We start from the raw sequence: 13,787 nt of genomic DNA, 5'->3' as shown, positions 1-13,787 counted from the left end.
AACAAAGGGGGCTCTTGTCTACATGCATGTCCACTTCTCCGATTGAAGCAGAATTTGATTATCTTTTCCCAGCCGTTCTCCAATCGCATGCTCTCCCGACACACACCCCCTGAAGAAGCCCCACCCACACAAGGCTGCTTGCTCCAGCTCAGTTTTTATTGGCGGGAAGGAAATTGATTTGAAACAGCTGATCTGTTGTTTACACACAACACCCATGTGCTTCTGAATGGTGATCAGCTGAAAACCTTGACGCTCAGCGTCGCTCAGGTGAACTCTACTGCCACCTTGTGGTTTTTCAGGCGACTTGTCCAGAACTTGCAAACCTACTGATGGGCACAGCATAGCAGAGCTATTCCTCATTGATATTACCATGACTTTAGTCATTTCTGGATACGGAGACAGGAACAACTGAATTGGTCATATTTTTAACTTGGCTTTAAAGACACTAACGATTAAATTATCATCTCTTAAATACATTATGAACTGAAATCTTCAAATGCATCTAAGCATCAAAATCTGTACAGTTGCCTTGTTATGTTAGCCAATGTACTGGCTGCTCACTGACAGCATTGTCTGATACTGGCATCTGTTACATGTGTTCTTTCCAGCTAGTTTTTCAAGACTAGTCGCATAGTGCCAAGCTGACTTTACTGTAAGTTCCAGTGTATGGACAGCATCAATTATGCACATCCCGTCCCAATAATTATTTTGCAGTATTATATCAATTTACAAAACAAGTGATAAACAGTGACATCTCACTTGTGGAAAAAATGTGAAGATCAGATCTACACGTACACATTTGTCGCTGATCTCTCTTCTAATACACACAAACCAATCGTTTCTTTTACCACTGTTTTTTATGTGATATGGGCTAGGAATTTAACTACGTTTTTATTGTTCAGTGCTGAGGTTAAGGGACAGAGCATAAAAATCTACGAGCGCCCTAGATTGCATGAGCATTGCTTGGGGACAACAACCTCAGTAGAAGGCATAGAGTAAGTGTGATAGTAAGAACATGCAGCAGATGTTCTTAGTCAGTAGGACTGTTCATCTAATATTTTGAAGAGACTCTGCAGATGTGCATTGTTTTGCTTTTCTTGCAAAGTCACCATGTTGATTCGATTCAGAAGTGTTACCTTGACAACCTGTGAGGTTAGCTTGGGTGACGTCTACAATACCATTTGCCTCGACAGAGTCTCTGGCCTTTACAGTGCTCTTACCCTGCTTAGGCCTTGCATTGGATTTGGTCTCAGTGTACTGCTACAAGAGTCATCAGCTCTACTTATCATCCAGGTGGATGCTGCACTTTTGTGGTGGTGGAGAGGAGTCCCTATTACCTGTTAAGCGCTTTGAGTGTCCAGAAAAAGCTCTATATAAATGTAAGCCAATTCATAGATGGAAGGTAATAATTAGTATTAGTATTCATAGATGGGAATTATTAGTAGGAGTAACATCCCTACTCTTTTCAAGAATACTACAGAAAGTCAGGACCTCAGTGTCCCCGTTACTATACTGGGGAATTAAGACCCACATAGGCCGCAGGGTGAGTGCCCCCTGTTGGCCCCACTAACACCTCTTCCAGCAGCAATCCTAGTTTTTCCCAGGGGGTCTCCAATCCAGGTACTGACCAGACTCACACCTGCTGAGCTTCAGTGGGCTGCCAGTTGTGAGTTGCAGGGTGATATGGCTGCTGGCTATAATATTCATCATATTTTTACTTATTCACAATAATTTGCTCATTATTGTTGTCAAATATATTATTAAATATTAAAGCTGACCAAAATTACATGATTCAGTCCTTGTGTTTTTAGTGTTTCATAGCTCTGTTTGTAAATCTTACTGTATTTTGTGTTGTGCCAGGTTACCATGCAGTGACACTGGTCAAGAGGAAAGAATGCCATCTACTGGTCTCACCACACCTCTTGCAGCAACAACCTGGCTTTTCCTAGAGGTCACTTGGCCCAATACTAAGCCCAGCCTTGCTGAACTTCTGCCAAGATGAAGGTACATGATGGAAATACTGCTTTACTCACTGATAACTCAGGTTTACATAAAATCAGACTTAGACTTCCTGAGAATTACAGTTTTGTTTTAGTTTTAGTTGTAGGTCTGCTTTAATGTGAAATTTAGGTAGAAGCAGAGACGAGGGTTCTGGCTGCCTGTCTGGCTGATAGGTCAAACAATGGAACAGGGGAAGGGTTGGTAAAGGTTTAGAGCTCAGTTAAGAGTCTGATAAGCTGTACAGTGGGTATTGGTCCATTGCCTTAGCTTAACCTTCATCCTGACCTTCTGAACATTAACACCAAAGACACCTTAACCTCAACACTTTCATAATGCTAGTTAATCACTTTCAGTTCAAAACCTAAACCTTGAACATCTGATCAACCCCTGTCCTTAAGTCACTATTTGTCTTATTATTTCAGCAATGCCTTCATCTAAGGCAGCTTACCAACAAGACAAATTGTCAAGCAATAAAAAAACACAGCAAAAATAAAATAAAGGGCATATGAACAGAAATCATTCAAAAACAAAACAAGGTACAGAAATTATGCCAATGCTATATTTGAAGAAAAAGCAACAACACAAGCTACAAAAGTCACATCCATACAGGATCTAAAGAAATAGTTTGAATAGCTGAGTCTTCGGGAGGCTTCTTAAGGTAGTCTACAGACAGGCCTGTTTGGTTTCTATAGCTAAATGATCCAAGGTTCACATCAAGTTGTTTCTTGAAAGAAGTTAAAGTATCTGTATTTCACAACATTACTGGACAACGTGTTCCATACTCCCACCACCCTTTGGGTACAGAAGTGCCTGTTGATCTTGGTTTTAAATGAATACACTTCACCATCCTGTAGTTTTCTCCTGTCCTCTGGTACGTTTCAGTGTTCATTCTGACTAAATGCACTGGGCTGACTTTGCCAGTGCCTGTTAGGATTCGGAGTGCTTGTACCAGGTCCCCTCATAATCTTTTCTTCTCAAAGCAAAAAGATTTCAGTTCCTTCAGCCTGTCAGTGTGTAACAGCGCTTCCCTTCATTGGTCCTGAAGGAACACTCTCTTCTCTTTTTTGCCCCCGCCCAATTATTTATCACAGGGAATTGATTTAAGTTTTTGGGCTACATTTGTAAATTTGCTCTCTTAATGGGTCAAAAGGGATTTGTAACTGACATGTACCCTGCGCCCCTATCTGAGTTTCAGAACATCCCTCATTCAGGTGTGCTCAAACACTAACAGCATTACCTCTGAATTCAGCCCATCTACAATCCTGACAGAAACTCTGCTAAATATAAACTCACAATGAAGTTATAATCTAAATTCAACCCAGCCTAATTCAATACGCATTTCCAATTCTCACTGTTCTCAGTGTAACATGAAATGGTAGCATTACCTCCCCATCTTTGTTAGACCAAACCTTTAATTTATTGTCAGGGCTTTATAAGGCTCTAGATCAGAATCAAGGCTGGTTATTGTCAGAATAATCTATTTATAATAACACTACGCAAATAACATTTCAGATATTGAATAAACTCAAGAATTAGTCACACAATAATACTATTATTTCTATCAGTGAATATTTTACAAGTAAATGTTTTAGATTTTGGCAAATACAATCATCTTGGTAACCATCATGTACAATACAGAAAAAGTATTAGAATATGTTTCCATTGTCCCCTTTGTTTTCCACCCAGGCAAGCAGAGCATGAGTATTCAGGTTTTCATATTCCTGTGATGATGCTCCAGACACATCAGCCAGGTACTAACATTAATTTGTTGGCTGGTAAGTGACTTACATCTGCACCCACTTATACAGCTCAAGGATACAACAGCCGTGTCTCAGCTGGGATTAAAACCCAGAAGTCCAGAAACCTAACAACTGCACATCTCACTTTAAAAAGCAGAACCCTTTCTGCTGGAACAACAAAACCTTGACATGCTAAAATGCGTGGCTATTACTTGTGGAGAATACGTAAAGCAACAGTTTGGACAATTCATCAGCAAAAGCACAGAAAAATCACCTGTTCAGGCTGTCCTTTGTATTACAGTTCTGGTTTGAAAACTGCCCCTTTTAACAGGCAACAGCTGTGTGCATAAACCTCAGCTATTCCAGTAGATGGCAGTAGTTTGTTTCTGAACCAGCCCAAACTTCTGGTTATCTTCAACCAGCCTGATGTTGGAATAATCTGCCACAACCATATTGAAAATAAATATTTAACTACTAATCACGAAAACCTGTTAGTTGAACAACAGACTGATTTAATAGATACTATAAAGTTAAGGAAATCCCGAAAATGTAATAATAATAATAATAATAATAATAATAATAATAATAATAATAATACTAATAATAAACTTTATTTTATATAGCGCCTTTAAAGGTGGGTTCTCAAAGCACTTTACAGGATGACAATAACAATAAATAAGAAGACTACAACAATAAATAAGAAGATTTCACAAGATAGGACACAATTATAATTACAACAATACAACAATAACAATAGAGGAGACCGTGGAAGGTGGTATTAAGAAGAGCAGAGGGGTGAAGAATGGAACCAGTTAAGTAAAGGCTTTTCTGAAGAAGAAGGTTTTGAGTCTGGATTTGAAGGAGTTTAGAGAAGGTGACTCTCTAATATCCTTGGGCAAAGAGTTCCAGAGCTTGGGGGCATAGCAGGAGAAGGCCCTGTTGCCCATACAATGTAGACGGGCTTGGGGGACAGTAAGGAGGGCAGAATTTGAAGAGCGGAGGTTGCGAGGTGGGGAGTAGGGCAATAAAAGTTCAGACAGGTATTGAGGTGCCAAGCCATGTAAAGCCTTATAGGTGAGCATGAGGAATTTGACCGGAAGCCAGTCCAAGGACTCCAGGATAGGAGTAATGTGAACATTTGCACTAGACCTGGTTAGGATTCTGGGTGCTGAATTTTGGACATACTGCAGCTTGTTCAGAGTAGATTTAGATACCCCAGGGAGTAGAGCATTGCAGTAGTCAATTCGAGAGAATACAAATATGTTGATCAGCTTTTCAGCCAAAGTTAATGATAGCATAAGGTTAATGATAGCAAATGTAAACCTTTGACACAGTTTTAATGGCTCACCATCTGATATCTCCGGATCAAAACAAAGATGTTTAAGATCTATCTGTATAAAGGATTTTATATGGAAAAGGAAAATTAGACAAAAAATTAACTTTTCGGTTCAATTTGATTTGAAGTACTGACACTATTTATCAAATGGAAAAATGCTCACAAACACAGAAGTTATGATTTCAAAGATAATTTACTTGGGTGTTCACCAGTCAGTGACAAGTCTTACAGATTTAAGGCAGTTTTTCATTTGTGACAAACGAACAATGGGAAATTCTTATAAATTCCATGTTTAAATACCACACCTTTCCCTCATCTAAAATGTCATCAAGGAATATCAGGTTTAAACATCTGTGCCTGATGTCTAAACAATTTCATTATTAGAATATTCAGAATATTTTTAGAACATAAAACATTATTCACTGTACATCTGGAAGATACATTTTGGACACTGGTAATTGTAACTTTAAGGTAGGACATTATGAAGTTTTCATTATGATAATAAATAAATTGCACTGCTTCCTTCCTTGGCTGTATTTAAAAACATCTGTGCTTTCCCAGTGCATGCTGGGAGCTGATCAGCTAAGAGCCCTCACAGGGAGACTCTTGTTTGCTCCTGTCACCTTCAATCCAGTACTGCTCTGTCTGCATCTCAGTCAGACGGGACACCGTTCTCTGGAATGCAAAGATCTCCTCCTCACCGCTGAAAATAGACAGTTCATGTGCCGAATCCTAGATAACACAAAAAAGGATCCTTTTAGGACAGTGACGATCATCATCAAATCTGTTCTTTAAAAAGTGTGGAGGTGGCTCTTAACATTCAGAAGTTGAAATGCTTGAAATCGTTCAGGATTTAGGCAAGAAAGAACTAAATGGGTAAGAGGATCAGTAACTCATGAAGAGTATAGCTGGTTCTATTCATATGTAAAAATGTTATTGGGTATTTAGGGTAAATTTATTTCTTATTTCAAGAGCTAAGCAGGAATTTGAAGTGCTGACAGGTAAGTCTAGTGGGAATCCTTGTTTGAAGCCACAGTACTGTAGGTCTACTCCAGGGCACCCCTCCAGTAACCGCTGGGTACCTGAGAGCACTGGTTACAAGGAGCTGCTAACACCAGCAGTGGAAAGGAAAACAAAACCTAAGTAAGAAACATTTTTTTCATGAGGAAATAACCTCGAAGGGAAGAAACACTGTCTCCCATCCTATATTTGTTCCTATATTTTCACACGTCTTGGAGAAAGAAATAACAAACAAGAAACTGAGATGCTACCACCCCAGACAAGGGCTTTTTCCTCCTCCTCGGAAAACGTGTGGCAACCATGGGCTCTGCCACTTCCTGTTCTCCCTGAGCCTCGCTCCTCTGCACCCAGCAGCTCTCCAGCCTACTGGGTTATTCTCCACTGGTGCCGAGACACAGACAAAGAGAGATACAGGACACTGTCCTGCCGCTGACATCTCTAAATAACTGCAGCTGTTGGCAAACTAACCGAGACTACTGAAGTCAGATCTATAAGGACACAGGAATCTAAATATTTCTGTTTAATTCAAATCTAGTTTCATTTCATTTGCCCTTCATGTTCAAGAATGTAAGGTATATGGTACAGTTTGTCTATTTTATGGTATATTCACCGTTTGACTTACATTTTGCGTAGCCTTGAAACACAAAACCGAAAAAGAAAGAGGTCATACTAGCTTGGGGATTGTAGCTGTTGTGATCATGTTGCTGGAAGAGTTTAGTACAGGCCTCAAATCACAGACTGACTCTGGGAGGATAATCTTAGAGGGACAGGACATTCACTTACAAGGACAGTCTTAAATCTATCCTGAATACTAATAATTGTCCTGTTCTCTGGTCTTTATTCTTGTCTGTGTAAGCTGAGTGCTTGATTTTATAGATACTGTATGATACCTTTTATCAACATCGAGCGCACGATCAAAGTATCTATCAAAACTAAGGGGTACAAACAGCCATGAACTTGCTATGTGTACATTTCAATATAACAAATACTGCACACCTATATACCCATACCTATAATTATTCATTCATGTGCAGATGTTTTTTTTCAAATTGACTTCACCCTTGCATGTCATTGATCATGTCTAGTTTGCTTTTAAAATGAACATTAGTTAATTAAGAGATGTGTCACACTAATTACCTGCGATGTGAAAAGCTTTTCGGTTTAGATAATATTACAGTAATTATTATAAGCCTGGAATGTAAAGGAGGAAGAGTTAAAGTGAATGGCCATACACTCATACAGGTATAAAACAGAATGGCAAAATGGAATCATCAGAACAGAGTACTTCAATAGCCATGCAAACGTACATGGAAGCACAGTAACTGAATAAATGTATCTGGAGGTGAAGAAGTAAATAGATTTATGTATTGAAAGAAGAATGCAGCTGTCAGGAGTTTTTACATTTTTCTAACTATGTCATTGCATACGCCTCCGAAACAAGTGCTGTATTCGCCCCGGTATATAGGATGGAACTGTGCAAAGAATATCTTTATGTTTAACTGTTGTTATACTTGCATACAGTAGGCATCAGCTGGCATGTTCAAACCAAATTGTTCTTTTCAGGTTGTCAATGTTTCTTCGCCATCCTCTTTAAAGCATGACAAAAGTCACAAAGAGAAAAGGAAAGGCTTCAGACTCACAGATAGGCAAGCACTTCTGATGGCCAGAGGAAAGGGCAGTGAGAGGAAAATTGCTCACATGGCTGTTGGGGAAGGACATTTCAAGTGTGCAGACAAGACCCCAAAATCTCTTTGCGAGTGCTGAGATAATTCATGATAAACAAACATTTGAGATAAATAGCAGTACTTCCCTTTAAACTCCCCTTGGTCTGGTTCTCTTCCTTAGTGTTTCCATATCTCAAGTGATTTATGTGTACATGCTTGAACATGTATTTTCACCAGCTGTTGAACGATATGTGTCAATAATTATTTTTTCAGGTTTATGGAGATATAATCAGTGTATAATAATATTAACTACAATATCGTAAAAACCTTTTATAATGATAAAATAACAGTTAAAAAATGTACAAAACTGGATGTTGTGAAGATGAAAGAAATGCTAATTGACTTTCAAAGTGAGGTATGGCATTATAAAATAAACGTTGAAAACACTGAATGCATTCATGCTGGTAATTTGGTACTAAATGTAAGGAAAAAATGCTGAATACAGAAAATACTTCCAGAAGTACAAATAAAGCTTACAGTCCAAAACGTAGGCCAAGTTACAAGACAGGAAACTACCACTAATTTATCTTATTTTGCTTGTTTGGCTGTGAGGTGTTTTTGATCCAAGAATCTCTGTGGTAAACAGTTAAAATGACAATTCCTCATGACTTAAGACATTCAGTTCCTGTAAACTGTGCGAGATACCCTTCAGATAGAATATTATTCTACGTGCTCTCTTCAGTGTAGCTATTTGTGCATCGTTGATGTAAACTGCTGACCAAGAACTGTAGATAGAATTCTGGGTAAGACTATCCAGATATGTGTCTCATATACTTTTTTTACTTTGCATCTTAAAATTTCCTTATTGCTTCCCCAGATTATCTGGATGAAAACAAAGAAGTAAACAGAGCCACCTACTGTAAGTCCTTTCTATACAGTATGTAGCACATTCACATTCAGCACCACCCATATATTTACTTTATAGATTCATGCTACCCTTGTGTAATACCGTGCCCTTATTACCATTAGAATTCATAGAACATGAGCCCATCTACAAATTAAGAAAATCAAATGTATTTACTGTAGCTATTTTTTATTTTGGAATCAGCAGTTAACCACTGTAAGAGGCACACCCAAGTGGGGTGTCCCTGCTCCCATCCAAATCACCAGCTGATTCTTTACTGTACTGACATTCACTTCTTGGCCTGGAAGATCACGGTTTCTTCTGCTTTTTATTCCACCCTGATGTCTTAATGACTCTGAATCAGATGTTCACTTAAACTCATGCGATTTATTACCACTGCTTCCATGTCTTTTGACATTGGATGAAAGGATGATCAAAAATGTGATGGACTGCCGCCCACCAGGAGCAGCAGATAGGATCAGTGGCTCCTGTACCCACTCAGCCAGACTGAGGAAGGGCAAGTAGGTTTCAATGGACTCACCCCTCTAAACCATTGATCTATTTCTTTTTACACACCGCAAGGTCTGCAGCACCTGACAGGAAAGGAGCGTCCTGTGCCTCACTGACGTCACTAGAAGTCCACAGGCCTAGGTAAGTCACAAGTGGGCTGTTGTGCCGGGTGCCGAAAAAACGCTAGCCAACTCTGGCAGAATCGTGCTAATTATGTGCTCTGCCGCTTGGGGAATCAGGGTTGCAGTCAGCAAGACCAAGGCTTGAACTTGTGATATCTGGAGTATTGATCTATTTTCCAACAGAACATCTCATGCACAGAATTTGTCATTGTTCATCTCACAGGAAAAAGGACTATTACCTTAGGATCCTACAATTTGATTATCCATTTGATTATTAATGCTTCTAGCTCCAAACTAGAAATGCGTGAACCATTGGGTACAACAGAGCCTGAAACGAAACACTAAAGGATATTTCCTATGCAGCCCTAGACATAATGGCAGCAAATGTTCTCTGCATGACTTGGGGCATTAAGTGGACATGGGTCCCTTTTGTTTGTGGTTAAAATGTGCTGATGAACATTGGTGATCAGTAAACTGAAGAAGAGTCCCTGTTTACCCTGCTGAGCCCAAGGTCATCCATGAGTATCCTGTGGGCCTCGTCGTCACTGCCTCGGTGGTCATGAAGAAAAATGCTCTCCAGCGGCGCGTTGGCTAGACACACAACCCGCACCTGGAAAAGGCAAGGACACCGCTGAGCTTCGCAACCGCTTCTGATTCCAGTGGGATTTACTTGATGCTGAAGTCACTACATTTCCCTCTCTCCTTTCCACCAGTTCTTCATGAAGCTGAGCTTCAGGACCCGGGACACACATTACTCCAAATTGTTGCAATGGGGTGAAAAGGCAACACCACAGAAACCAGGGTAAGAAGTGAGTTTCTAGAAAAGACTACATGGAATAAGAGCAAACAGAATACATATCTGACAGAAAGATAGGTCGATACCGAGAAACAATACAAACCTTTTAAAATGCAAAGCCAGGAGAGAGGATTACTAATGTATTGCTGAAGTCCTTGTACGACTGACAAACCCTACACGTAAAACATATTGTAACAGAGAAACATTGTACAAATAAATACAGAAAACCAATGTTTGTTAGTTTTCTGAAAAATATTGATACAAGTAACTAATAATTTAGCTTTAAACTATAAGCAGCAAATAAAACCATTTCATTGTAGGAATATTTATTGAGGAGGCATAAAGACACTTTATGAACCTGCTTAGCTGAGGGTCAACCACTTGGCTGAAGGAGTAGGAAGTTAGGACCCCCAAGCAAAGTAAGGAGTTAACCAGGGATGCAGAAGAGAGAGAATTTGACCATATTATTTATCATTTTTCTAGAAATTGACATCATGAAGAATGAGGAGTCAGAGTAGCAGAGCTGAAGGACATGTTGGCTGCTGTCACACCTTTCCAACTGTTGTTACAGACTCCATTAAGAAGAAAAGACATTATGGTGAAATAAAGCCCTTTACTTTGTGCTCGTAGAAGGCATCGATGAGGGTGATGAAGCGCCTGGCTTGTGTCTTCTTGGCCAGAGTCAAGAGGGGTATGTTTCGGATAAACACTGTGTCAAAGTGCCTGCACATCTCCAAATAGTCACTGGCACCCAGAGGCTGCAATGCAAAGGTTTATAGTTTTAACAAAAAGGTCCAGAAAAATATACAAAACCTCTTCATAATGAAATGTCTAGAAATAAAACCAAGTGAATCTTTGAAAACAGAGTAAGTTGCGAATAGACCAAGGAGATTTTATTTTTGAACCTTATGAGGGTCAGTATTTTGTCTCTCAGTTCTTAGCCCTGTAAAAAGCTTAAGGTTTAATAGCACAAAAGGACTGAAAGCTTCTTTATCTTTGATCAATTCTGATCCTGAGTCTCAAAATTGCTGAGTGAAGGCAGCTATTCACAAAAACCTCACCACCACACACAACTCTTCTCTGAAACTAAACATACCTCAGCTACTTTCTGCTACCTACAACCATTACTATACATTACTGGTGCTAAATAACGTATGTGTCCCATAAAGGAAAACAATGAGATGAATATATTTTTGCTAAGCACATGCCTGTAATTCTACCAATTTGTTCTAATCCAATAGAAAAGTGAGTATACTGAGTAATGGGCAGTGTGGTGGCTCTGTGGCTAAGGATCTGCACCTGTGGCTGGAAGGTTGCTGGTTCGTATCCCGAGACTGGCAGAGGAATCCTACTCCGTTGGGCCCCTGAGCAAAGCCCTTAACCCCAAGGGCTCCAGGGGCACCATATAAATGGCTGACCCTGCACTCTGACCCCAAGCCTCTCTCGCTGTCTGTGTGTCTCATGGAGAGCAAGTTGGGGTATGCGGGGGAAAAAAAAATCTAATACAAGAAATTGTATATGGCCAATAAAGTTATCTTATCTTAAGTAGCCTGTGTGTTTTTTACTCTTTTATTATCTGATAAAATAGTTAGGCGGTCTAACTAATATGCACATTATGTCTGGAATGGCAAAATCTAGACAGTTCATAGAGCACAATGCATAGAGCAGCACTCTATCCATTTACCCTCTCTTATCAGTGAAAGGCGCATGAAGGAATCACACCCTAAACAGGACACTAGAGCATCTCAGGGCACACAAACAAGCACAATGGGACGATTCGGACACTGACTGACTTAGGCAGCTTGTCTGGAACAAGGAAAGTTTTATGAGCACAGAAAAAGATATCCATAAAACCTGAATCATGTAATAACACATTAAATGTTGTACTGTATGGAAAATACATGTTCCTAAATGCAGTAATGAAAGTATCTTTGGTCCAGCAAAAATGTTATTACTTTGGAAATTACTCTACAAAGTTGCTCTTTCTCAACAAAATTCTTTTAAAACATTAAATTATTTCAATATCTGAAATGGGTAATTATGCTTTTTGTTGTGTACAGTACATTATTTCAGTAATGCCTGAGAACATTTAGGAATTTTTGGAAGTGATCCTGAATGTCATTGGGTTTTCAAGGAAGCCGAACACACAAGCAAAACACTCATTATCACATCATCTTTGGTATGGACAGGGAATTGTCTGAAGAGCTCTTGTAAATGATTATCAATTTCAACTGTTTTGTGGACAACAAAGTGACAACAGTTATGCCTACCAACAAAAAGTTCAATGCATAAGTCTGGCACTCCAAGAAACAGTTAAATGGCAATTAACTGCTGGACAGTTAATTGGGAAATTGAGAATGATGGAATAAAAATGTGGAACTCACTTCATTCTCTTACCAATTGGTAACAACACAAAGAAAATCTGGTTAAAATTACTCTAGTAAACTGTCAGTTGTTGTGCTTTTGAGGAAATAAATCTCCAAAGTCTTATACATACCAATGGGTGGAACATGAAGTTGGGCTGCAACCTGTCAATAGGTGTTGCTTTCAACGTTAGTCCCTTTTTACAACCACTAAGGGGTCGCAGCAATCCTACAATCCTGTACTCCACAATTAAGAAAAATATTAAACCTGCTAATAAGTTTGCAGTTCCTGCCTCTACTGAAAAATGCAACACATCCAAATGATTCTTTCACAACCTATTATTTACTATCAATAACCAGTTGTTGACACCACCTTGTGCTATCATGACAAGCCCACCCTCTCCAGCTTTCACACTTATGGGTTTTACTGCAGTTGATACCTACCTACGTGACTGATTTGGAAGCTAATGAGACCAACTGGACCACCTGTGCTACCTGTACTTGGCTTCTTTGCTCTTTGTCCATATGTTACTAACCTCATCATTGAGTCCTTGAAATCTGGACCTCTGTAGGCTTAAACTCTGCTGCTACCACACCTGAGTAGAAACAAAAAATACCATACACCCCCACATACTTCACAATTTACAATATTGTCCTGTTTCTAACATGCCCTTCTTTGAAAAAAGTCTTGAGTGGACAGAAGAAGCAAAATTACAATTTAATTTAGCATTTAATGAGGCATCTGAAATGTTTCAGTGAGGTTTCAACCCTTGTAGAGGTAGTTAATTGTGCTGATGGCTTCTGACTCTGGGTTGCTTAAGATTCTTCTGCTTCTGGATTTAAAGGAGAACTCTAGTCCAGATTTTTTCAGACTGGTTATTAAATCTCAGTAACAAAATAAATTAACTGATGGTATTGGAATATTTTACAAATTCTGAATTAAAGAGAAACTGCGGTCCCAATTTCTCAGACAAGTTATTAAATATTGGTAACAACATAAATTAATTGATGGTATCCCAGAATTTTACAAAATCGTGAACTTCGTAAAAGTACTGTGTGGTTGTCATGTTGTCTCACCATGGGGAAGAGCAAGGGCTTGTGAGAATTATATACATAAAACTAGCTCGTTCTGCTCACTAGTCACTGTAATGACTAATGTAATGTGATGTACAAGCAAATAAGTGCTGCAGACATTTCACTGAAAAAATGTTTCAATATGATCTGCAGGCAGAGTTAACAAGTAAGCATTATTTGTTGGCAAAACCATCTCAAAGTCGGTATGTTGAATTCAATTCAATTGCACTCATTCAAATCGGCAGTCTAGTTAAAGTA

General features: G+C 39.2%; 1 protein-coding gene across 1 annotated transcript in view; it reads right to left on the bottom strand.

The window, feature by feature from the left end:
• Window positions 1–5,250: 5,250 nt before the first annotated feature.
• Window positions 5,251–13,787, bottom strand: part of afg1lb (AFG1 like ATPase b) — a 48,670-nt gene continuing 40,133 nt past the window's right edge. Inside the window, exons 11-13 of the mRNA XM_088625772.1 lie at window positions 10,710–10,850; window positions 9,793–9,906; window positions 5,251–5,808 (exon numbers count right to left, since the gene is read on the bottom strand). Coding sequence (XP_088481898.1) covers window positions 5,659–5,808; window positions 9,793–9,906; window positions 10,710–10,850 — 405 coding nt within the window. The 3' untranslated portion in view covers window positions 5,251–5,658. The remainder of the gene's footprint in view (window positions 5,809–9,792; window positions 9,907–10,709; window positions 10,851–13,787) is intronic.

The sequence above is a fragment of the Lepisosteus platostomus genome, chromosome 3 (assembly GCF_059453375.1).
Source record: "Lepisosteus platostomus isolate fLepPlt1 chromosome 3, fLepPlt1.hap1, whole genome shotgun sequence".
Taxonomy (NCBI): domain Eukaryota; kingdom Metazoa; phylum Chordata; class Actinopteri; order Semionotiformes; family Lepisosteidae; genus Lepisosteus; species Lepisosteus platostomus.
Note: the sequence above shows the minus strand (reverse complement) of the source record. Positions and strands in the feature narration are given on the sequence as shown.